The 26387-nt window shown below is 40.5% G+C and overlaps 1 protein-coding gene across 2 annotated transcripts in view; it reads left to right on the top strand.

Moving 5' to 3' along the window:
- gpr158a (G protein-coupled receptor 158a) overlaps positions 1-26387 on the top strand; it is a 78070-nt gene that overhangs the window by 1354 nt on the left and 50329 nt on the right. For both annotated transcript variants that reach the window (XM_074622066.1, XM_074622067.1), the window contains exon 2: positions 13395-13500. In XM_074622066.1, the coding sequence (XP_074478167.1) occupies positions 13395-13500 (106 nt within the window). The remainder of the gene's footprint in view (positions 1-13394; positions 13501-26387) is intronic.

A 26387-nucleotide genomic window follows, 5' to 3' on the forward strand; every position in this document is an offset into this window, starting at 1 on the left:
CATCCATTCATCCATCCATCTATCTATCCATCCATCCATCCATCCATCCATCCATCTATCCATCCAACCATCCATCCATCCATCCATCCATTATCTGTAATATCTGGGGCGGCTGTGGCTCAGAAGATAGAGCAGGTTGTCCACCAATCGGAAGGTCGGTGGTTCGATCCCCGGCTGCTCCGGGTCACATGTCGATGTGTCCTTGAGCAAGACACTTAACCCCAAATTCTCCTGAATTTGCTGTGAATGAGTATTTAGATTCGATCCTGATGGGCAAAGTTGGCACCTTAGCAGCCTCTACCATCAGTGTGTGAATGGGTGAATACTGACATGTAGTGTAAAGCGCTTTGAGTGGTCGGAAGACTAGAAAAGCGCTATATAAATGTAAGTCCATTTACCAATATCCCATTTTGGGGTCACAGAGGGGCTGGAGCTGATGCCAGCTGACATTGGGGCGAAGGCGGGTACACCCTGGACATGTCTCCAGACCATCACAGAGCTGACACATAGAGACAGATTCACACTCACAATCAATTTAGAGTCAACAACTAACCTGCATGTCTTTGGACTGTGGGAGGAAACATGAGTACCCGGAGAAAACCCACGCTAACACTTGCAGGTTGAAACCAGTAGCCTATAAATAGAAAAGCTGGTAAACAACAAGCTCGGCAAATTGTCATTAAAATTAAATTACTTATAAAACTGACATAGAGACAGATTCACACTCACATTCAATTTAGAGTCAACAATTAACCTGCATGTCTTTGGACTGTGGGAGGAAACCTGAGAACCCGGAGAAAACCCAAGCTAACATGCAGGTTGAAACCAGTAGCCTATAAATAGAAAAGCTGGCATAGCAAATTGTAATTAAAATTATTCTTGGATTACTTATAAAACTATATTTGAGAAAGATGTATGCCAACCTAAAGGTGAGTTCAGATGCCATCCCTACATCTCCCATCATGCAATAATGCAATAGCCCAGCCTCTCTTTCCTCCCCAAACATACCGCAGCCTCCCACCGGCCTCCCCCTGTTACACCAAGGGGGGTTTTCTTCTCTCCTCCAGTCTGACAAGGCGGCGGATGCTAAAAATAACTCTGGATGTTACTGGATGTAGCAGTGGTGGAAACCTCTGGCTACAGGCCCTAATTCATTTTTCAAAAAAAAACTTGCTCGGCTGCTTTACTACACTCAGAAAAATGTGCCCTTTTCTTTTGGGTCGATCTGCTAAAACCATCAGCAGAAGATGAAGAAATATGTCAGATGTTTTCCATGTCCTGAAGCCACCCCTGAGCAGCCTGCTTGTGTAATGGGCCACGTTTAGTCTTGGTATGTGCTGCAAGTGTTAAGGCTCCTTTATGATCCTGACCAACATCTTCCCCAATGAATATTTAATCCAGATCACTAGTCTTGTGTGTGTGTGTGTACCGCCTTCGATGAATCTTTAATTGATACACTTGAGTCGCTCACAGGCAGATTGCAAATGAGTGAAAACCTGCAGTGATTATACTATAATAGGCTATCAGCTACCTGGTGTTATCCCAGACTAAAGCCTCTCAGAGCAGCTTCACACTCTCCTACTGAAGCAATCTGATAACAGCCTGAACACTCATGATGAACAGTCAGAACTCCAGTTTATCTGCGAAGCCGAATTTGCTCATATTTGGTTGGATAGTTGCAGATTTCTCCAAATAATTTGTTCCTTCCATGACGCCAAAGGAGTCATTGTGTTGTCCATTTCCCCCCCCATATTCGAGGCCTCCTCCATGAGATGGAAGGTGTGACATGCGTGGGCGTTTGGTATTGTTTAATGTCCCTGGAGAGTTTTCTGTTCAGCGGCACTAAAAGAAACATCCCGCTGCGCTTCAAGGAGCAGGAGAGCAACATCCATTCATGAATCTGTTTTCCTTACACAGGGGGAAACGTTGAGTGCAGCACCGATCAAAATAAGGACATTTCCATATTATCGCACTTTATCATCACTCCTTGTAACATTACTGTGCAGCTGGAGGTGCTTATAGAACTATTACTCTGCACAATATAGACCAATGCAAGTATTTCATGCAATATATTTGACATTTTCCCATTTCCAGTCTTTATGCTAAGCTAAGATAACAAAGCTGCTAGTTGTCGCTTCATATTTAGCGCCCAGTAGGATCGTACAGCAGGCTGTTCTCATACATGTTCGTAGCTATACCTACGAAAAGTAATGCACTGTAATATCCCATGAAATTAATTTGTATGTAATTGTTAACCAGGAAGTATAAAGAGCGACAAACGCCAGAGGTCGGAGTGGATGGGCCGGTCAAAAAACACCAGACTTTCACCCAGGAGACTGGTGTTTGTGTCCCGTGTGAATCCATAAGTCAACGTTGATTTATTTGACACGTAACTTCCGCATTTAAGTAACGCCACTTCCGTAGTTATTTTAACACAAACCACGATCTTTTCCTAAACCTAACTAAGTAGTTTTGATGCCTAAACCTAACCAAGTTGTTTCTTGTGAAGACGGAAGTTTATTTTGAGAAGACTGTATGCATGTAAGTTAACAAGCGGAACTTGACATTCGTAGGAAAACGCACAGAAAATTAGATCATATGTAAGATATCATACAAACCATTGTATGAGAATTCTGCAAAGCCAGACCTAGTCCACAGCGCTATATACGCTCTGGCTTGTTAGTATTTCTTTAAACCAATCACAATTGTCTTGGGCGGCGCTAAGCACAGGAAGCAGCGACAGTGCTCTTGCAAAATAGATGGTCGTAGCTGGAAGGTAACATGCAAATTGCAAAAACTCTTGCGAGATGGTTAAGGTTAGGCATTGACCTCGAATGGTAATGGTTAGGATAGGTTATATAAGTAATAAATAGAGGAATATTTCAGGCCACAAAAAACATCTGTTTCACCTTCTCGTGTCCTTTTCGCCATGCGTCATCCCCTCTCTTAGTTTGTCATCTTTCAGACGCTCATATCAAAGTAGCGGGCGGCTCATCCTCATCCCTGCTCCTCAGCAACCTGCCAGATAAGAAACAGGAGAAGAGGGGATAATATAGCCGCCTCAGACATCAGCTCTCCTCCGCTTCCCCTCCAGATGAATACACAATCAATACAACAATGAATTAATAATGAAAGATGTAGAACAACAAGCCTGCATGGGCCATCTTGATTCCAGCCTTTTTAATGCTTCAGTCACTTCCTGTTTGACGTGATGATGCTGCTGCAGGCAGCAAGGTGACTTGTTGTTTATGCATTTGGAATATGGAAATGCATAAAAAGTTGTTTGTTTGTTGAGCACGCAGGTGCTAAATGCGACTTGTTAGAGCAGGAGTGTGTGGACATGTGTTTGTGATGGATCGACCTGTTGTTTCTGTGAAGGTGTAAGAAATCGCACCTCTCACACTTCATCTCTTCTCTTCCCGTCTGTCTCTTCAGCTGCACTCCAGGCTCAGGGGAGGCAGCTTAGACCACACAGAGACGACGGGCTGTTTTCAACCGTGCAGTGTGTAACTCTCTCTGTGTGTGTGTGTGCTATTGTTGGAGGTTGAAACATTCCTCAGGATGATACGAGCCGTCCTAATTGGCAGATCACTCTGACTTCAGACACACACTTGTAACTACACAAATGCAAAAGTAGTTTAAGCAAACACACAAAGTGGGAATACACAGAAGAGGGAGGTGGTGCATGTGTTAGGTGAACACTTCAAACTCACCTTTCACAACACAGACCTTAATTGCTTTGAAGCTCAAGCAGCAGTATAATAAGACAAACTTGTTGGAACTATCTAAAAAAGTAAAAACAAACTGTAAAGATTTTCTTTTTCAGCACATTTCTCCAAAGGCCAAATAGGGTGAGTTGCCATTAAGTGGGACACCTAAGCTCCAGTGGGTGTAGATGTTCCTCAAACAAATAAAAGTCAATAAAACTATTCATATTTAATGTCTTTCTAATATGCACAAATGCTTCAAAACTATTATAGTCTTTACTTATTATTCTTTATTTATTTATTATTATTAATAGTCTTATTGTTTGTTTAAGGTTGTTCGATTCTCCATGTAACAGCCACACACATAAGCCTAGGTTTTGTAACAGCAATAACATTGTAAGTGGTAAAATTACTGAACATGGGATTGCACATTTAGCCTTGAGTGTTTCTTACATTAATTAAGGTGATTTTTAGGCCTTTTAACAGCACACTTTTCAGGGTCCCACATTTCAGGCATGACTGTCCCACATTAGGAAATCAAGATATGTCTGAGAAAACTTGGCATTAGAGTGCTGAGTGTTTTTTTTTTACTTAAACCTAAAGAAGTTGTAGTTTTGTTGCCTAAACCTAAATACGTTGTAGTTGTATTTCCTAAACCTAAAGAAGTTGTAGTTTTTTTGCCTAAACTTAAAGAAGTTGTAGTTTTGTTGCCTAAACCTAAAGAAGTTGTAGTTTTGTTGCCTAAACCTAAATAAGTTGTAGTTTTATTGCCTAAACCTAAATAAGTTGTAGTTTTATTGCCTAAACCTAACTGGTTTTTTTGCCTAAACCTATAGAAGTTGTAGTTTTATTGCCTAAACCTAAATAAGTTGTAGTTTTGTTGCCTAAACCTAACTGTTTTTTTTGCCTAAACTTATAGAAGTTGTAGTTTTATTGCCTAAACTTAAAGAATAATTTTTGTGACGTTTCATTCAGTTTTACAACATGTTAGAAGGTATTGCTTTTAAGTTTCATTTTCACTTTCACAGCATAGTAGGTGTGGTGATATCTGCATTTTCTTTTTTTGATTTGACACATCCTGGGCATTTCAGAGTGGTACTGGGTTTGGTTTTCATGTATTGGCTTCATATCATAATATATTTCAGAAATCTAAAATGCAAAAAATGTCCTACATTAGACCAATTCACCCTAGGTTGTAATTAGTTGGCAGGATCGTCTTCATTTACGCTTGGTTTAGCGCCTCATTTTTGCTGCACAAGTAAAGTGTGGACAGCCTGACTGCTGTGGGACGCCCTGCCGTCTAACAGAGCGGGAGGCCTCGAGCTCCTGGAGGAGCCGGCAGCAGCATCTGCTTAGATGGACACCTTCCAGAAACAAATAGGAAGGAAACCCCACAATTCCCGGGGCTAAACACGGTAATATATGATGGTAAGATGAAAGAGAGCAAAAAAAAACTGCATCCAAGAGGAAAATCAGCGGAGCAAGTATTTCAGAGCAGGAAGCTTTCTTACCCGATAGTAAGAAATCATAAGTGCACCTGGAATGACTCTAACCTTGTAGACTTTCCACTGAACCTGAAGCAAGCGTGGGTTAAAGATCCCAAGGTGCTCCGTCTCCCACTGCTGACGTCACTGGGACTCCGCTGCTCAGTGAGGCGGCCTGTCAATACGATGCCTTCAGCCAGTAAATGTCAACCAACCACCAGCCTCTCCGGCTCGCTGTAAGGAGATATTGTTTTCCTAATAATACTGCTAATGATGGGAATAATCTCAGTAGATTTTAATACTATTATGGTGATGTAATTCCTCTCAAAGGATTATATATCTGTAATATTGTTACAGAAGGTTTATCCTTTACTAATCTGGAGTACAGATTATAGAGGAGGCCTCAGAGTGGACAACAGGGCGCTTTGTAGGGTCGGAAAAGAAATTCAGGTTTTTACATTTATTTGTAAGACAAAAAAATGGCATTTATAACAGGTAGGTCCTTTGAAGGGCTAATACTATATTGGACTATTGGGACCATTCACTCCTGAAAGTGCGCTACCTCTGGTTCTGAAAAGTGAAGCCAACGTGTGATGTACCTTAAACTTGCATTCTTTCTAATAGCCAGCAGGGGGCGACTCCTCTGGTTGCAAAAAAGAAGTCTGATTATATAGAAGTCTATGAGAAAATGAGCCTACTTCTCTCTCGCTATAAGCCCCATAGATGTGGGTCAATAGGGGCTTACTACAGCCACTAGTAGGTTTTATCATTTATTCACATGGTAGATCACCGAAAGAAGGTATAAAAGAAGACGACAGCGACCTCTAGTAACCGTAGTAATTATGACAGGAGCAGAAGTGGAAGTCAGAGGTGGAGGTCTGGCACAATGGATGGGACACAAAACACAGTACTTTCACCCAGGAGACTGGAGTTCGCATCCCGATTAGTCGATTGACAGAAAAATACTTGCCAAATGTTTTGATAATCGAATAATCAAAGTGTTTTTTCACGCGAAAATGTCAGAAAATGCTGTTTTCAGCCTCTCGAATATAGATGTTAACTGTTTTTCTCTGTTTTATATCATATAAAATTGAATATGTTTAGGTTTTGCAATGACAAAACAAGACAATTAAAGACATTTAAATTACATTTTTCACTATTTTCTGACATTTTACAGAACAAACGATTAATCAAGAAAATAATCGGCAGATTAATCAGTGATGAAAATAATCGTTATAGAATTGTATGATGTTGAAGTTACCAATTTTAAAGACATTACAGGATGATAAGGGTGTAAATACCAAGGATAAAGTGCTGTTTATTAAAAGCCATCATTAGTTTTAATTCAGAATTAAACTATTTAATTCTAGCTTGTCACCAACTACAGTCAGACGATCAGTCAGCCAACACTCTCCTGTCAGGTTTCCTTTGTCAGCAGCGACTCTGTGTTTGGTCTTCAGAGGAGTGCTTTTAATGACAAGAGTGTCAAGAGTCCAGAAGTGCCAGCTCTAAAAAATAAAATATAAGAAAATAAGTCTTTATTCGCTTTCTGTGACAGCCGCCTCGCCACGGGCGCAGTGTCTTTTTTTGATTACCAGCGACAGAACTCAATAAAATGACCCAGGTCGCACTGAAAACGCTGGTAGACAAGCAGCATCCTGCCCAGCGGCTACACTCACATTAGCTTCTGCCCGTCCTGTCAGCTTAATGCATTTCCATCACATAAGAGACATTTTTCCTCGGGAGGGCTGCACGGTTCTGGCATTGTGATCGTTCCATGACATAATGTACGAACTATGCCCTTCTGAAAGGACAGCCATGTGTTCCTGTCAAGACACTGGGGCAGGAGAAATGTGCATGCAAGTTCATCTGGGCGTGCAAGTCTTCTGGCTACGTGGATAAGCTAAAGGATCATGTTTAAGCTTCTCCTCTCCGTCAGTGTAACTGGAGACGTCAGAGATTATTTCTCTCGCTTCAGAAGAAACGTCCGAATCACTCTTGTGCAAATATAGACAATACAAAGTCAGTATACACGTTGCCACACAAAGTCTTAAAATAGCTTTGCAGACAATTCTGTATTAGTATTTATGTCCCTAAGTTGTCATTAATTCACACATTGTCATTAATTTATATTATATATTCATATGCTGCTGTAGTTATGGTCAATTACTGTTCATCCACATACAGTAAACACTCATTTAAAAGACGTTACATTACAAATGGGACATTTTATTTGTTTCTCAATTCCATACAGTATACCAACTATAAGCAGGATTTGAAGATATACTGTAGGGCTGCAACTAACGATTATTTTTATTGTCAATTAATCGGCGGATTATTTTCTCGTTTAATCGATTAGTTGTTTAGTCTATAAAATGGTGAAAAATGTTGATCAGTGTTTCCCAAAGCCCAAGATAACGTCCTCAAATGCCTTGTTTTGTCCAGCTCTGTGTTAAAAGATTTGTAAAAGCTTCTGTTAATACAAGTGAAAACTGTTTTTATACATTTTTGAGATTTGATTGGATGGCATCTGGTCAAATTTAAATAAGCTTTATTCGCATGAATGTTCAGGTTGCATTATTAGCTCTTTGCTTCTATACCAAGCCCCCAGGAAGTGCGCCGGTGGTCGATCCCAACTTTCGTAGTGGCCAAACGGTGGTACTACAACTTTCGTGTCCGTTACTTGATGTGATTGGGCCCAAAAAGACTTTTCCCCATAGACTTATGGAAAGAGACGTCTGTAACTCAACGGATAATTTTTTTTTAAGTGAATCAAATTCCCAGTACGAACACCTAAATAGCCCTTATTTAAAAAATTAAGTTTTTAAAGTTGTAAAATGCACTAATAGATGGATCCAGAGTTTTTTCCCTTCCTCCGTTCATGTGAGTGAGACCCAGACCGTGATGTTGGGACCCCGTGACAGTCATGTGACCGAGCGGACGCTACTGCGCATGTCCCATTTGCCCAAGATCCGCCAAGATACGGGTACTTTTCCAGACGGAGGTCGAGCCATTTATGCTTCATGCGCCAATGAGCAACTCTCATAGGAAGTCAAGATACATAATATAATATAGAAAAATGTACCAAAAAATAAATATAAGAAACATGTAAAAATATATAAGTGGAAGAGCTGTACAGTTTTGTTCAGGAATGTGCACAGCAGTTAATCATACTAGTTTGTTTAAAATAAACGTTAATGTAAATGATATTGCATATGGAAAGCACTAAAAATAATTAGCTATGTTGCTCATATCAGCCTGTATGTTATCACACTGCAGTCTCCACTGAGAGACAGCTAATAATAGCTGTTAATAGAATAGATTCTTATGCGGCGCTTGATCTGGTATTAGTCTTAATCCATCCACTGCACTTCTCTGTGAAGAGCAGTGGGTTTAATATGAAATTAACTATGACAAGAATCATATGAATGTGTCTCTTCTGTGCCACGATTACTTGAAATTCAGACTCTACCGCAGCCTCCTGTTCTGTACAGAGCGTCTAAATGGGTAAATCAATCTCAGAGACCATTTTCTGGGCCTGAATAAAGACATACAGCTCAAAGCGTATATAGGCCTGACATTCAGTATTCATTCATGAATACATCAAAGACTGACTTGTAACAAAGAGGGCACACAGAGTCCTTCATTGCGAGAATGTTTTTGGTGAATATCCTTTTATAGCCCGTAAGCAATTACCTAGATATATCTACAGTTAACTTCATAAAGCAGGGGCTAACATTAGCACAGTCTGACTGGTCTGTCAGAAAGACTGGATCCCCTGCTGGTGGGATGCTCCTCTCTTTACTGTCCTGGCCTTTAGACCCACAAAGAATAGGGGATGAAAGGAGAGAGCACTCTGTTTCCTGGGGCACCACTATCTCCTGCTCTCTGTGATAATCCCGTGTTTATGCCCGAGGGCCTCGATGGCCACCCAGATGCTTCTGCTTCACGTTGCCACTCTCAAATTACGACCCGGTCTTTGTGTTGCATTTTCAGTTCTCCGTTTCAGCCCCACACTTTATTCTGTTTTTCTCAAGCTATTTTATACGCCATATGTCCACTTTGGCTGGGCTGCTAAAGATTGCCTGGAGAGTTGCAAGTGGAAGATTGTGATGGGGAAAAAAGGAGAAAACAGGCTATTTTATTCTTTGTATAGACTCTCAGTTTTACAAGCAAAATGTTAATGCTTGAGCTGCCAGAGAAACAGACATGTTGATGTATCCTACATCCTGTTCTTGTGCTGTGTGTGATTCAGTGGACTCTTTCCTACCCTTATTACATACAGGAGAATTGAAACGGAGGTAATTTCTCAGCAAAACAAGCAGCAGTGCAGTGGGAGGAAAAAGCGAGGTCAGTTTGCCCCAAGGCAGGACCGGAGCAGTAGTTATTAATAACAGAAGTACAGGCAACGAGAGCGTTGCAGTCGCCCGGCGTCTACTGGGAGCTGGTTATAGTAAACCAGCTCTTATACACCTGGAGAACACGCCACACCAGCAGTATTCATGTATGTGTGTGTGCATAATACGACTAGAAAATGAAAGATAGATGGAGAGACAGAATATCGGCCTCTCAGATGATGATTGTGTGTTATGTAATGGTTTAAATATTAATAGGTATTGAAATGTTTTTATCTCTGTGTTGTCGATATTTAAAGATATTTTTTTGACATAGTAAGACGTCAGCAGAAAAAGCACAGGTGTAACCAGTAACACTAATCATGCCTCCAGTCTCAGGGCCATGTGATTACTGTTATTAATCACACCTGTGTGTCTGCTGTTTCAGTAGTGAGTTTTAACTGCGTATCACAGTTTGCAGTTTTCGGTGCTTTCTGCCATCTCTTCTTTAATTACAGAAAACTGGAACTCTTTCTTCCCAAAAGTGATAAAGCAACACTGACAAAAAGCTCCGCCACTTTCTGTTTTGGTGTGATGTTTAGCTAAGTCACCACAAGAGATGGTTTGACTGAGGCGTTACTATGGAAACCAAAACTGAGCAGTGGATGGGACAAGGTGTTAACATGCCTCGGTGTCCCAGCTTATATCAGCATTGTCTTTTTGTTATCCTTGCATTTACATTTAACAACTCGTAGAGGGAATATACTAGATAAAAATGTATGAATTAATTATGTAAATTGATCCAGTGTGAGTTAGTTCTGCATCCATTTCCACTGATGAAGTTTGAGTTTGTGCTGTTGTTGGCGCTCTTTGTCTTTTCAGCTATGCCGGCTATTGCTACTCATGCTAAGACAAGACGATAGTTGCTAAAACTATCTAACTAATTTATATAACTATCGAAAATCATGACCCATCGCTAGATTGCAGTAGGCCCTGAACAGCTATTGCACAGTACATTTGTGCATTGTGCCAAATCCTCTTCATTCATTCATCAAAACTGCAAGAAGAGTAGAATGAGGTGTGAATGGGGCTGTTCATTTGATAACTGGTAATATTGTCCTCTTTTAATATCTGGCTGAGACCACCAAGCGCTCTTTAACAAAGCGGCAGTGGGGGTAAAATGCTTTAATAATACAACTCATAGCATTCTAATAGGAGCCCTATTAGCCAGTGATCACTGGTAGAAATTTACACACTGAAAGGGAAATCCACCCTGAAACAGAGGTGATATTCATCCATACTATAACTCAGGATAGAAAATTGGAAGGCTAAAGTTAGTGACTGCTTTTCTCTGTTAATCCTCTAACAAAATAAAACCCATGTGAATATTAATGCTCAAACAAGCATCACGACAGTTAAAGGTTATTACAAAGTCAGTCACTGGTTTATTGTCAGCGAAGCAGCTCCAGGTTTTGCCTGATTAAACAGATTACAGCACGGATTCAAGTGTTTGCTTTGGAGTAGAGTTGTGTATTTTAAACCCTTTTCCAACCAAAATTAGCGTGCATATGCAGGTTTTTAAACACAGGAAGTGTTCAAATAAGCGATAGACTCATTTCCTATTGCGAGTATGCCGCTGCCGTTACACTGGCCTTTGTGTTTTTTTTCCTGCTGTGTCACGTTCAACATCACAGACGTGTCGGACGTTGGTGATTGTTGGTGATTGTTGGTGATTGTTGGAACAGTGGAAAGACTAACAAAGACAGTTTTGATGTGTTTCATTTTGTTTTCGTCGAGTTTGAATTAAGTGTGTTTTACGACGATCAGGGAGATACAATTACTGTTTTTGTCTGTGGAGTCTGGTGGCTTTGAGGAGAGCATATTTATTGTATGTTTTGTACGTTAATAAATCACAATAATTGTCCAAATCCTTATTGATTTTATATTTATATATTTTCTTTACGGGTCACAAAGCATCGCACCGGAAAAGGGGTTTAAAATTAGCGTCCACCCGGGTGTCATGTTTCCATCACTGCTGATCGGAGTTGGAGCCGCTAACCTGTGACTAACCTTTCACACTAAAGACAAAAGCCAGATGTTAGTGGGTGTTAGTGGGTGTTAGGGAAAAGGGTTTTATTCACACTGATCAAACTTTTGCATCAGTTCTTCTTTATGCAAATGGCGTGCATGTGTATATGAAATGCCTTTTTTTCATTGCAGCACATTGTCTGGGTGTCATGACACCCTTCCTGCCGAGCTATAGCTCTCGAGCATGTCCTCCACAAAGTTTAAAGTCAGTATAGATTTTATAGTTTCTACTTTCTTAAGTCTGCCAGGAGGGAAAGCCTGAACGTGTGCTGGGGTCGCCAAGAGACAGTTCAGAGGTTCTTGTTGAACTGCACGTGTCTGAAATCTAGTGTACACTTGCTTGTTTTTGTTGTATACATACATATATACTGTATTCAGCCATTGGTCTGTCCTGCAGCTGTCAGATAGAAAAGCCATATGCCACACCAGTGAAAAGACGGTCAGAATCAGAGCGACTGACCTTCAGAGTCAGAGACGCTGACCTTCTCTTCATAGAGCTTTAAGCAGCTAAGTAAGTGCAAATCCTCAGCAGCCCTGTTAGAAGTTCCTGCCTGGCTCAGCTGGCTGAAACGGAGCAAAGACGACCGTTGCTGAGTGTTTTGTTGTGTTAAGTGATCTATCGACAGTTTATCTTCTCCCTGTCGGGCTGAATTTCAGCCAAGCAGTAAAAGAGGAGATTAAGATGTTGACGAATTTCTTTCTGTTTCTGTTTTACAGTTTTTACAGTCACTCAGTAATAAATATTATTTTTCTGAATTTATAGCCTGTAATGTGTGTGGTTTGAAGAATAATTTAATGTACATTTGTGTACTTGAATAGTTCAGAATAGGTGTCAAAACAGGAAGTGTAATGTTACCATTGCTGTGGGCTACAACTTGAGCCTTGTATTTTTAGTTTTACATTTTGACAAATTGACACCATGAAAAATATGCCGAATTAGCTATTAGACATTCCTGTTCGCATCGTACCCATTGATGTACAGCCATCTATCACTGGATTACTTTGATACTGAAGAAAATGTGATGATTCTCAAACAAGTTCTGGAGTTATAAGAGTCTTTTTTCTATGATTTCTAAGCTGATTTATGGACCTTTAATTTCAATAGGTGTCTGATATAATCGTGTCCTCAGAAAGTCACACTGAATCTAAAAATATATGCGTCTGTGTGCTCAGTTTCTAACTCTGTATCTCTGAAAATGATCATTTCTACCTTTTTAACTACACAAATACAAACATAGGGTTTCTCTTTTTGTCGATCATTTATTGACCCTTGACCTCTCCTTATTGACTGTGCTGTACGTGGATGGACCCCCCCACAGGATCACCGATACCAATACAGATATTAATACTTTTCATGGCTAAAAGCAGCTAATGTGCTATCATGTAAGGGAGAGAAGTATGTCATAATTTATGAGGTGAATGCATTATTAATTGGCTACTTTTGAATATATTTCATGTGAGGCTTTTTCTCTTTACTATTCTCTGTTAATTACTTAATCGCATGCATGTTTAAACACAAGACCGTTTTTAATGGAAAATCATAAATGTTCATTATGTGGTATTCTCTGAACCAACAAGGTGATCTCTGCAGAAATGCAAATACTGCAGCACTGAGGAGAGTTGTTGTTGTGCTCAGGATGTGATGTAACATCTCACTGAAACTGAATATAGTTTAATTTCCCTAAACTTTCAGAGGAATCAACTTGTAATGATCCCTCACTTTGCGCTGACAAACTCAATTCTTCAACAGCCGGGTTAATGGTGTCCTCCTGTCTTTGCAGGGGTGTGGTGCGAGTGGACATTAATCTGCAGGATGTTGATATCGACCAGTGCTCCACTGACGGCTGGTTTGCAGGAACCCATCGATGCAACCTGACCACTATGGAGGTGAGTGTGCCGAACATGCGGATTAGACAGAAGATTGATTTGCTCTGGAAAACTGAACTGTAACGTACACGCATTCAGTCACATCTGCACGAGGCACTAAGTGGAAAAGCACTAAATCTGTACATCGTGTGATAAATGGATGGTTATCTGATTCCTCTTTAATGATGCTGTTACCACCTACTACCACTTAACTAAACACTATAGGCTGTTCTTTTGTTAATTATGTACATAAAATGTCTTTTAACATCTCCTTTTATATAAGAAATGTGTATATGGGGCATTAGTTTGGCTTGTTTTCAAAGCAGATCAATGCTCAGCAAAGAATCACTTGATATTTATCCTTATAAATGTATCCGTCAGTGTATCATGGTTTTGGTCACACCTGAAGCTTTGTTAAACGCACCTGCTCCTTGTTATTACCTCTATCAAGGTTATGCTGTTATGAAGTATGATGTGTCTGTCTGTTGAAACTGAATGCACAGCTTTGCGTGAAACTAGGTGGACAGATGGGCCCGACACGAGCAACACGACAGCTAACAGAGATGCAGTATAAGGACTTGGTTCCAAATCTCAAGAGTCTGTTACAGGGTCAGGAAATATATTTAATTTAAAATCTAAGCGATGATGGAGAGTTGGATACGTGCTCAGCCTTGGCAGAGGAGAAAATAGCCCTGGCCATTTTCATACTGATGAAAAATAGCCTGTCTCAAGGCCTGGGAACATGTGGGCAGAGCTCTTGGACAAGATGATAAAACTCTCAGCGCTCTGCTATTTTTAAGAGGATGTCAAATATCCACATCTTCCATTTTGAATTGGAGAGCTGTTGTTCATTTTGATCAATGCTAGTAAGAATAGATAGCAACTAGGTATTAACTTCGTTCTGCTTTTATATGGCTGTATGGCTTTTGGTACCTTTGGGGCAGCTGAACACAACACTTACTTAGTTAACAGTTGCTTGATATTTACCCATCCAGCAGTTACGGAGCAACATTATCATTCATTAGGAGTCGTGTTTATGTTCACCCGGTGAAAGTAGGTCCAATATTTGCTCTCTTTTAGCTCTGGTTTTGGTCTCCACCAACCCCTGAGGGAAATATCTGTCTCTTTAGCTGCTAAATGCTCCACTGTGTTCACCAGTTAGTCTTTCACTTTGTTCATTTGCAGTTTGATGTTGGGCAGTTTAGTGTACAGTTGGTTTTTAGATCAAAATAGTTTGAAACGACACTGCCTCAGACTCTCTTAAGGTGGGCTGTTAAGGTGGACCAGCTATTCTCCTTTAAGACAAGAGTTTTGCTCAGCTTTTTAGATATTTTTAAAATATTTTTTCAACCGTTTAACCGATAGCATTAATCTGTTAAAATTGTTAATGTCGGTTAATGGTTAAACGGTTGATTATTAACATCCATAGTCAGGACAAAATGTACTCAGGACAACGGTGCTGTCTTGCTGCCGTCTTGACAAAACGCTCCAGGTTGCTTCCGCTTTCGGAAGTGTTCGTGAATAACAGTTGTACTGCTGCGATAAGTCTATATAAGTCTAAATCTGCAGAGTTTACAGAGCACCACGTTGTTGGCTCTCTGTCTGAAATACTTCCACACTTTAGAGGAGTTTGGGTGAGGGTTTTTTAGCTGCAGCTTGTTCTCCGGGGGAATGCATGCTTTGACCGGGCGCAGCCATTCTTGTGTGACGTCGATTACGTCGACGAATCGCCCCAGCCCTACGCCAACAGTTAGCCTAGCAACCAATGATGCCATGTTATATACCAATTGACAGCATGCTTGGCAAAAACTTTGTTTTAATCACAACAACACGTTATTACTTTCTGCCTGCTTGCTTTCATAGTAACCTTTCATTTGCAGAGTGCTGCTGTCCAACTAGCGGCTAGCTTCCTGGTCGATGCTTCTTCTTACCTGCCGGTTCAGTCTCATCGTTAAGAGCGATAGATTTTGAAGAGGTGCTGTAGATCAGACTCCTTCATAATGCATGTGATGTAATGGATTGCAGTGAGCCTCTTTGAATAATTAATCACTCTCTTTGTCTGAGTACTTCCACCTTTCCGTGGACAGTCAATGCCAGAGACACTTGACATAGTGTGTGTGTGTGTGTGTGTGTGTGTGTGTGTGTGTGTGTGTGTGTGTGTGTGTGTGTGTGTGTAGGGAGGCTACAAGGAGAGAAATACATTGTTACTGGTATAGATTTTAACTGGGTTTGCAAAATAATGATCTTTGTGTGCTTACAGTGCAGGAGTGTGTTAGGAGTACGCTTACTTACAGCAGAATGATGAAAGCGGTTGTGGTCATGGCGTGTTGCAGGATGTGACTCGTGTTGCATGACAGCTTTATCATTAGCAGGATTGCTCATTATCGCCACATCTGCTCGATAAACAACATAGATGCTGAGCGGTATAGAGGTAGGGATATATATGGAGGTAAATTTCACTAGAGCAGCAGTAATTTTAACCGCCTCATTATCTGTGGTGAATGCGTATCGCAGAGTTTGTATCATAATAATAGTATAGTCTTGTGCGAATATGAATTACAGCAAGCCATCTTCGTATCTGTTACAGCTAACAACCTACAGTAGTCCCCGGTCCTAAAGTGCACGACCAGGTAAATCAGAGGTGACGTGGGAGGCTGATGTCTTTCCTGCTATGAATACAAAGTGTAATCAAGTGTTGTAGGGCTGTGTGTGTGTGTGGTAATGTGCTTTGGGAGGGATGCCCCGTATTTGCAAACAGGGATTCATTTTGTGTTATTGCTGTGTTTTTTTTTCCCGTGCAGGTATTCCCTCTGCATGTGCAGCAATTTATCATTTAATAGGTTTCTTTGAGGCCATTTCAATAAAAAAGACAATCACTCCAGGCTGCTATAGATCCACGTTAGGAGTATTCTCTTCGTTTTATTGGAAACAAAGCGGTTAGTTGGTGTTGGAGCAGTTTATTTACTTAAGTGTTTCATTGACGTAGTCACATTTCTATTCCACCCTCGGATGCTCTTTATACCAGCGTTTCCACTCACATGCAGACTCCACATTGTGTTGCATGCACGACTCTGTCAGGATTTATCCCAACGTCTATGAATTCCTTTCATCACACTTCCACTGTTGTTCTTAGCAGCGTTTTAAGTGCCACCATTCCCAGCAATTGAATTTGACAAAATGCAGTCGTTCTCAGCCAGCCAGCCAGCCGGCTCCCTGGCCTCCCCTCACATCCTGCCTCTCAAGCTGCTGTTTGCCCAGCCAAGCATGCAGGCAGCCCAAACTCAGATGGAGGCAGATGCTATGGATGACTGATTTACCAGGCAAGTATAGGAAGGCAAAACAAAATGAGGCTCGGACTGTTGACAAGAAAAATACAATAACCCACCGATGTCAGAAACCTATGGTTATTTGAAGGCAGTGCTGTTTTAAAACCAAACAATTGTTAACAGTGTTCCTCGATTCTTCTTTCACAAAACACTTTTTATTTTCCCCAGAGGTGCCACAGTTGAACTTGGCTATTGAAAAATCCCACTCAAACTCATAGGATGTCGGAGTTAAAGGTGCTCAGGTCAGCGTTTTTGGGGCTGATAACTGATGACCATTCGTTGGAAGCAGTATCGGCGGATACCGATCAATGATCACAGGGTCGATTTCAAGCCCTCTATTTCTTGTGTTGCATTTTTATTGATTTAGCTATTCTTTACAACATTGTATATTAAAGGATCAATGTGTAAAGGACAGAAATGGAATATAATATTAATAATAGGGCTGTCAAAATGAACGCGACAGTAACGCATTAAGGCAAATTCAAGGTTGTAGCAGACTCAGACTCTTCAAATTTGGCACAAACATCCACTCGGACTCAAGGATGAATTGATTAGTTTCTGGTGGTCAAAGGTCAAGATCACTGTGACCTTATGTCCGTACCATTCTTGTGAAAACGATATTTCAGGAACGCCTGGAGGGAGTTGTATTACATCTGGCACATATGCATCCACTCAAGGATGAACTGATTATGTTTTGTTGGTCAAAGGTCAAACGTCACAGGTCACTGGGATCTCACAAAACATGTTTTTGGCCATAACTCAAGAATTCATGTGCTAATTATGACAATTTCACACAAACGTCTTAACAGGATACAATGATGAAGTGATGACATTTTGGACAGACATGGATGCAAACTGCAACTTGACTGGTTGGCGGAGGCATACAACAGCAAGGAGGTAATTCTAGTCTATACTGAACCAAACAAACACGGCATAATGCTGCCCCATAGAGATGCTTTGGATAAAACGTATATATAATACAACAGTCCTGCCTTGAACAGACTGTGTAAAAGGGGCTTTAGCGACACAACTCCAATGAAGCCATTTTAGCATCTAATCGGCTCTTCTGATCGGGCTTTATAGAGACCACGGTTCAAACTATTTAGAACGAACATCGGCCGATAACGAGGATGCACGGCGCACCCTTAGAGTTGTAGCACAATGTGTAAGTGTTAATGCTTACAAGCTTGAAAAGAAGATAGATATCTAGATAGATAAATATATAGACAGACAGATAGACAAGCATGACATGATAACTAAACTTAACAGTAGAAACAAAACAATAAACCTTTTCCATATTGTTATAAATCAGTTGTTTTTGCAAATAGGCTCTGCATATACCACCAGCAAATTACAGGAACTTGCATGCAACGGCAAAAAAAAAATCAACCAGACTACGCCAACGCTGCTGTCAAGGACAATATAATATATAGCAATCAATTCTATGATAAACTCTGACTGCAGACCAGTCCCCGCATGTATTAAAGCCAAGAGCAAACATTGTATTTTCTTTGATTAACTATACAGTACAGCCCTGATTTATGCCAATCATGGTGAAGCTCGATGAATCATCCAAAGATTATCAACTACAATCTCGACTTAATTTCCTGTCGAAAAGGTGTTTGAGGCGGACGTTTTCCTGTCTTTTTTCCTACCTCTCATCTCTCACTAATGGCACTTCCATTAGTGTGTTTCACCGTTCTTCAAAAGTCTAGGACTTTGCCGCCCTGGGGGCACCTTTCATACGAGAACGCGGCTGTGGATGATGATGAATGTTTCAATCAATTAGCTTATTGCTCAGAACAAGTGGTGGGGCCCCGGGGGACCGTGGGCTGTGAAAGGCAGTGACACATAACCTGAATGATTACTTCAGCCGGCACGACAAGGACTCCTGACTCGGCGCTGTTTCTTGTTGAGGGCTGCTGAGTGAGAAGAGTGAGGGCCGCTGGTTAGAAATGAACATTTATAAACTGGGATGAAAGCGTCAGAGTTTGACCATACAGACAGGAAAGATGTTGATTTTGATTATTTATTGAATGCTTTTAGAGGTAAAATTAGTTGTTTAGTGTCGTAACACCTAGATTTTGAGTTTTAAATCTAAAAATTCAAGACATACATTTTGTTTAATATCAGTGATAGTTAAACAGCGTTGCCAGAGCTGATTTGTAGACTACCTCTGCTGCTCTGAAGTCTGACATTCATCTGACATCTCTCTTGTACCTGTTTTCAGCCGTGGTATCAGTGAGGCTCGAGGAATGGTAACGTCAGTCCACCACTTTGGTCCAGACTGAAATATCTCAACAACTATTTGATGGATTACCATGAAATTTAGTGCATGCATTCATGGTCCCCAGAGGATGAATCCTGCAGACTTTGGTGATCCCCTGACTTTTCCTCTAGCGTCACCATGAGGTCGACATTTGTGATTTCGCGAATTGTAAAAACTTGCAAAGAACCTTGTGAGACTCGCTGCCCGAAGACCTATCCTAAACTTAACTATTCGAGGTCGATGCCTAACCTTAACAGCATTTAGCCTAATTTAACCACAGAGAGACACTAGCATGGCTGCAGACTCTTAAGGTCTTTGCACACCAAGTCCGTTTTTTTTTGTATGAGATTTTTTAATCTGTCATCCGATAAAAAAACGTTGCACATTGAGTCATCCCAGATTCCAAGCTGTTCTGCATTCACTTGCCACAATCTATCTTTTAATTCAGCTTCTCTGTACTCTTTTATTTCGTTATCGTTAAGTGCTTTGTGTTGAGATATGAAGTGAATGGTCAAACTGCCTTCTTTTGCCTTTTGACAGATGCGAAAAAACGCGGAAAATCAAACCTGTTCTGAAAACTTTAATGACGGACGAAAGTTTCAGAGTCAGTGTGTAAACGTGATTGACACAACGTGACTTATTTTTAAGCATGCGACAATTTCGGACCAAAAATACGGACTTGGTGTGCAAAGGCCTTTAGTCTTGTTAGGTAGTCAACCATTTTGCTAGCCAGTTTATATGAGCTGGAATCCAGTTCATGTAGTTACAGTGTACTTTAAATAACCTGACAATAACTTTATGTCCTCTTCTTCATTTTTCTCTTCGTTTTCTGCCTCTTCTTTTGGCAATTCATGACATCAAAGTACAAATTCACTTTCCAGAATGCATTCGCTAAAATATTCTGTTTATAAAATGCAATTTTGGATTCACACTCTGACCAGATTGGAAGAATTATGTATACAATTTCCCTCATTCTAGCACTGAGGCTTACACCCCATATGGCTGCAAAGGACTGCATATTCACACCGAAACATTATGCACATCCACGAAAAACACACACCCCAAACACACACAAAATAGGTGCCAACCCACGGCGTAGCGGGAGACTTTTGATGGTCTTGATGTTTTGTACACTCGACAGCATGTGTGGTTTATTTTTGCCTCGCCGTGGTGCTCTTTCTGTTGTTGAAAAGCTGAAGTGGATATTCCAGCTCTGTCTGTTGAATCGCTGTTACATCTTGACCTTGGTTCACAAGGTTGTCCTGGCCCAGCCGGCTATCATCTCAATCACACGCTGATTTCTCCGCTGTGTACCTCGCACTGCTGAATTAATAACGCCATCAGTGTTAACACAACTGCTGCTAGCCTCCTGCTCTGTCTGCTCCCACCTTCTGCCGCTCTCAAACAGAAAAGTGCACACAACACACACTTCTTGTTCACACTTGTAAGGACATTATATTGACTTGCATTTATTCCTTTGAGGTTTACCCAAGCCCCAAACATGACCACTCTATCCCTAATCCCTAATAAACACTGAGGCGTGATTTTAACCAAAACCTTGATTCTTGTTGAGAGAACAGAAAGAACAGTAGTTGAGTTGTTGGATTTAAAACCCCAGTGTTGACTTGAAACCATTCATGGCATGTATTGTTCCTGTGATTTACATCTTCTTTTGTCCTGCAATCTTTACTTGCAGCTGCCTATAACTTAAAGATTAGACAAAGGCCATGCATTGTATTGGCCGCTATTGTAACAAGTCCTTTATCTGCACGGCTACAGAAATACATTTCCAGGATCCTGGCTAGGGATGCCACGGTTAGGAAGTTTCCCCACAGTTTAATAAACTCATGAGTCACCGATTACACCGGATATTTTTCAAGAAAAGATGATGCTCAATATATGTAGAATGTTTCTTTTATATTTAACGTTGGATGGCTGTGTGTCTGGCCTCTCCGGTCGAGGTTTTGCTGCGAGGCTGCAGGTTTCTACCCGGCGCCACTGTGCCAACGCTGTGACCGCTCCGTCCTCCGAACGGCTTCATACAAAAAGTTTACAGATTGCCTCATAAACATTATGGTTCCCTCCCTATTAGCATTGGGTTTTAATACAATATATTGCCAAACAGGCGCTTTTGCTTTTGCCATCGTCTTATCTGTCAACTCTCATCCCGTGACAATTGTGTGAAAGCGGACACTTTCACTTTCATCTGTAGCGTCCGTCATCCAACTATTGATAACACGGCACAGATGCACAAAAATTAACTAAATGGCTTTTATTTCTATTAAAAAAATGCTAAATGACGGTGAGGGCGTTGGATAAGAAGTGTAATCGGTGTATGCCTGAAAACCGTGTAACACCGGTAACACCAACTACCACGACAAGCCTAATCCTGCCACAAGAGTGTAATGTCCACTTTTGAATTACTTGAGTGCACAAGAGCCAGTTATTTGGGTTCGTTCATCCCTTCAGCCTGAGAAAGAGACATATGACAGGTTGAATTGATGGGATTCATTTTAACACACTTTGAAAACTGATTGCCAGCTAAAATTCATTAATCAGTGTCTGTCACAAAAAAGATTGATTTGGCCATCAGAAATGTTGCTTCATTTGCATGCAAAGGTTTTAGACTCCAGTCTGTCACATAATTAGTTGTCTTTTGTGTCAGCAATCGTTTTCTACTAGAAACTCCAAGTGGCGGATATAATAAAAAAAACAATGAAATGTGCAATTAAATTGTTGTTCTCATATTAACTTTACTTTTGTTAACCAGTGGCTCATTTAAGGCTCATAATGTATCATGTAACACAGTAATAAAATCTGTTATAAATGTGCTTTTGAAGGTTTTTAGTCTAAAAGGAGATTTCTGCCATTATAAACAAGAGAAACTTTCTATTATACAAAGATTTCTGACTTGAAAATTGTTAAGATACCTCCTATGCTTACAAAACGAAGAATCAACTTCTATCCCTGATGGATAATAATCAAGGATGTCAATTGGTTGAAATATTTAATCATGATTAATCGCATGATTGTCCATGATTAATTACGATTAATCGCAAATGAATCGCACATTTTTTATCTGTTAAAAATGTGCCTTAAAGGGAGATTTGTCAAGTATTTGATACTCTTATCAACATGGGAGTGGACAAATATGCTGCTTTATGCAAATGTATGTATATATTTATTATTGGAAATCAATTAACACAACAAAACAATGACAAATATTGTCCAGAAACCCTCACAGGTACTGCATTTAGCATAACAAATATGCTCAAATCATAACATGGCAAACTGCAGCCCAACAGGCAACAACAGCTGTCAGTGTGTCAGTGTGCTGACTTGACTATGACTTGCTCCCAAACTGCATGTGATTATCATAAAGTGGGCATGTGTGTAAAGGGGAGACTCGTGGGTACCCACAGAACCCATTTACATTCACATATCTTGAGGTCAGAGGTCAAGAGACCACTTTGAAAATGACCATGACAGTTTTTCTTTGCCACAATTTAGCGAAAGATTGGAGCGTTATTTAACCTCCTTTCTTGACAAGCTAGTATGACATGGTTGGTACCAATGGATTCATTAGGTTTTTTTTGTTTCATATGATGCCAGTATCTTCACTCTAGCTTTAAAAGATCGATTGTGTTAATGCGTTAAAGAAATTAGTGGCGTTAAAAGGATTTTGCGTTAACGTTGACAGCCCTAATAACAATCAATACCAGGAATTTATTTGTTCGAAATGAAACTGCACATTTGGTCATGTTTTCCTAAAGTCACACACAAATACCTAAGATAGCTCATCGTTTTGTATCACATCCAAATATGTCACTCTTCACTGGGACATGATCGCTCCCTTTGACATGCTGTAAGCTCTGTAAACTCCCCAAACCCCTTTGTGAATGTGATCCACGTTAGTTGAGTAACATTTATCTGCCTGTTTCTCTGACAGCTTCCCCATCCAAGTGTTCCCTCTACGCTCATTCAACAAAAAAAAAACGCTTACCCCTTCATCTGCAGGCCCAGCCGCGTATTGTAAGATAAAAATAGACTTTTAGCATCTCGGGAGATCCCCTGCTGTTAGAATCACGGCATCGTAGTGGGGCAGGGATTCCCTCAAGGGACCCGTATCAAGAGCAGTTTCACACCAGGCCACGGCCCTTTCAACCTGCTGATCTCGTTTCAGCAATTTAAGTGGAGAAAAAGGGCACGAAGCGTCCTAATTAACTACATTCCTTGCTATGTTGCCTATTAGAGTATGTTCAGGACGGAGCCTATAAATAGGGTAATTGCTAATTACCTACAGTGATCTCACCAAAGCTGTGATTATGCTTCAGAGTTGATAAGAGGGCTTGATAGGAAGGAAATAGAATAATGCTGTGCACCAGCAGATTTAAATTCACCCTTCAATTTGAGCAAATCCTGTTGTGCTGGGTGAATTATGCAGCACTGTAGTAAAGTAGAAGAGAGAATTGGACATTAAGTTATACTCAAGAAGACCAGGAAAGGAAAAAAGGCAATAAAAGTGAGTTTCTTTCCCACTTTAGAAAGAAAGACTTAAAGGATGAGGAGAGATCTGCAGCTCAGCAGATGGATGGAGTGCTACATCTTGGAATCAGTTTTTAAAAGTTTTCAGTGCTGGAGAAGAAAAACAAACTTTTTTTTAAATGTTTTTATAGAGGCATGGAAATGAAACATCCAATGGCATGTCCTGCCAACACAGTCTAGGTCAGAATATTTGAGTATACTTTGAATATTTTCTGTAACATTGCCTAGATTCCATCACTCAATATCCTAAAAAATATAGAGGATTCAGTTTGTTAATCTTATCATCCAAGGACATTTTGGTGTTACCAATAAATAAAACCACTGATACACAAATCCCAGAATTGGACAGAAGTAAGATGCTCTGTGTCCCTGGCGTGGTCTCCTAAAAATTACGTTCCCATACATTGAAACAGCACTGTCAATTACATTTCAAGGGAACGCAAATTCTCCTGGATTACGTTTGGGTTTGACGTATCACAAATACGTTTAATCAAATCCACGTAAGTCCACGTAGAGATGGGTCAAACACGGGACTTTCACCCAGGAGACTGATGTTCGTGTCCTGTGTGAAACCAAAAGTAACATACTTATTCCAACCCAAAGCATCATTTTTTACTAAACCTAACCAATTAGTTTTGTTGCCTAAACCTAAACATAACTGAGAATGCAGTTTCAAAATGGCAAAGCACCACAAGCGGTTAAAACACTATAACGTTGACATACACGTATGTAAAGATGTTGATATGAAATGGATTTTTGGTTCAGAAACATCAAGATTTAACGTATATGGTTTACAGAAACGTGCAATCCCAACATTTTATTCTGGCTACTGGTTTGGTGTCCCATGGCCCCGTCTCCTCAGGGGTGTTGGAGATGAGAACATGAAGGTTGAGGGGCTGTTGGCCATAACGCAGATGGACGAGAGATCACAAGACACTTCTGGTTTTAACTCTGGCTGTCGGCAAGCGCAGCCCTTCCTTAACCGCCGTCCCGCTAATTGGCTCTGTGGATAATGCTGGAACTCTGAATTTACATGGAAACACTTTGAAGACTTGAGTACACTCGCCCCCGGGCGCAGTCTTACATTCGCTGTGCCCAGCCTCGGCAGCACACCGTAAACCGAGGCAGAAAGCAAACACTCAGTCCAGGGAGGATTGGAAAAAAAGTGGAATGTAGAGGTAACATTTGTCTAGGGACCCATGAGATTGGATGTGAAATGAGTACAGCAGTATGCTCACAAAGGATAGAAATAGACTGAGAATGAGTGGGGAATACAGACAAAAAGATATAGAGTGACAGTAGCTTGATTTACATATAAAAACCTGGCTGTTGCCTTTACTTCAGTTTAGGTTGGATTAAGCTGTTTATATAACCCAACCCAGCACTGAGCCTCGGTGTTGCCACAAATAAAGGTGACCCTCCACAGATATAAAATCCAACAAATCAATAGTTTTTTCCACATTCAATTTTGTCTTATCTAATTCCATGCAAGGCTAAGCCAGAAAGCTCCTTCTCCTCCGCTGCATCCTCGGCTCCTCCTGAGAGACCCTGAGGCATTCCCATACCAGTAGGGATATACATAATCCCTCCAGTGTGTTCTGGGTCTGCCACGGGGTCTCCTCCCAGTTGGACCCGCTGAGGAATACCTCCACAGGAAGGCATCCAGGAGGATCAGATGCTCTCGACATCTGGCTCCTTTCAACATGAAAGAGCAGAGCTTCTAGTCAGAGCTTCTTGCTGATATAGAAGCTACTCACCGTGTGCGATTTCAGACACCCCGGCAAAGAAAACTCCTTTTGGCTGCAATCAAATTGTTTCAACCGTTACGGCCTTTGCACACCAAGTCTGTCTTTTTTGTCCGAAAATGTTGCACGTTTAAAAATATATACAACCTCACATTGTGTCAATCATATTTACACACCGACTCCGAAACTTTTGTCTGTCATTAAAGTTTTCGCTCCCATTTCAAAGAATTTAAAAAAAGAAAAAAGGTGAACATGGCGGTTGTGGCTGTTGCTTGACATCCCCTGAGGTTGGTTTGTCTATAGCGCGGTATTGCAATATTGCGGTTATTGCAACAGCCCTAGTTGGTTGTCATGTTTATCTGTCATTTTGCATTGAAGAAGATAAGATCAATGGCCCGCAGCAGGTCAGACGGACGGTTATTTTATCGGCTATTGTGCAAATACACAGAATTTTGGATTCAAACATGTAATTAAATACTTATTCTCTAGTATGATTTTTAAACGTTGGCAACTTAAAACTAAAGAAAAGAAAAGGCTTACTTGAATTAGGGCTGGGCGATAAAATACAATATGATAATTTATCGTCTTTCAATGGAATGGAGTTAATTTTTGCATGTAAACTATTATTCAAAATTGATATAGGGTTTTTGAGAATCGATACAGTATCACAAAACATAATATACATCCATAACAAACAGTATATTAATGAAAATATTTATTTATTTATTCTCTATGATTTCACTTGAAACTGTTAATGTTCATTTTGCACTCAAATTCATAATTAAATGAGAAAATACTTTTAATTTGTCAAATATTTAATTCGCACAGGAGTACACAAAAATAGGCTTTACCAGGTAGTTGTTTTGAGTTACCAGGAAACATGCTATATCGTGATATATATGTTGTTATCGTGGTATGAAATGACCTATATCAGGATAGAAGATTTTGGCCCAGCCCTAACTTGAATCACTTTCAAATATCAAATCAGGATGACAGGGGATTTGAAGTAAAGAGCTGTTGCAG

Source organism: Sebastes fasciatus, chromosome 21 (assembly GCF_043250625.1).
Source record: "Sebastes fasciatus isolate fSebFas1 chromosome 21, fSebFas1.pri, whole genome shotgun sequence".
NCBI classification, from domain to species: Eukaryota; Metazoa; Chordata; class Actinopteri; order Perciformes; family Sebastidae; genus Sebastes; species Sebastes fasciatus.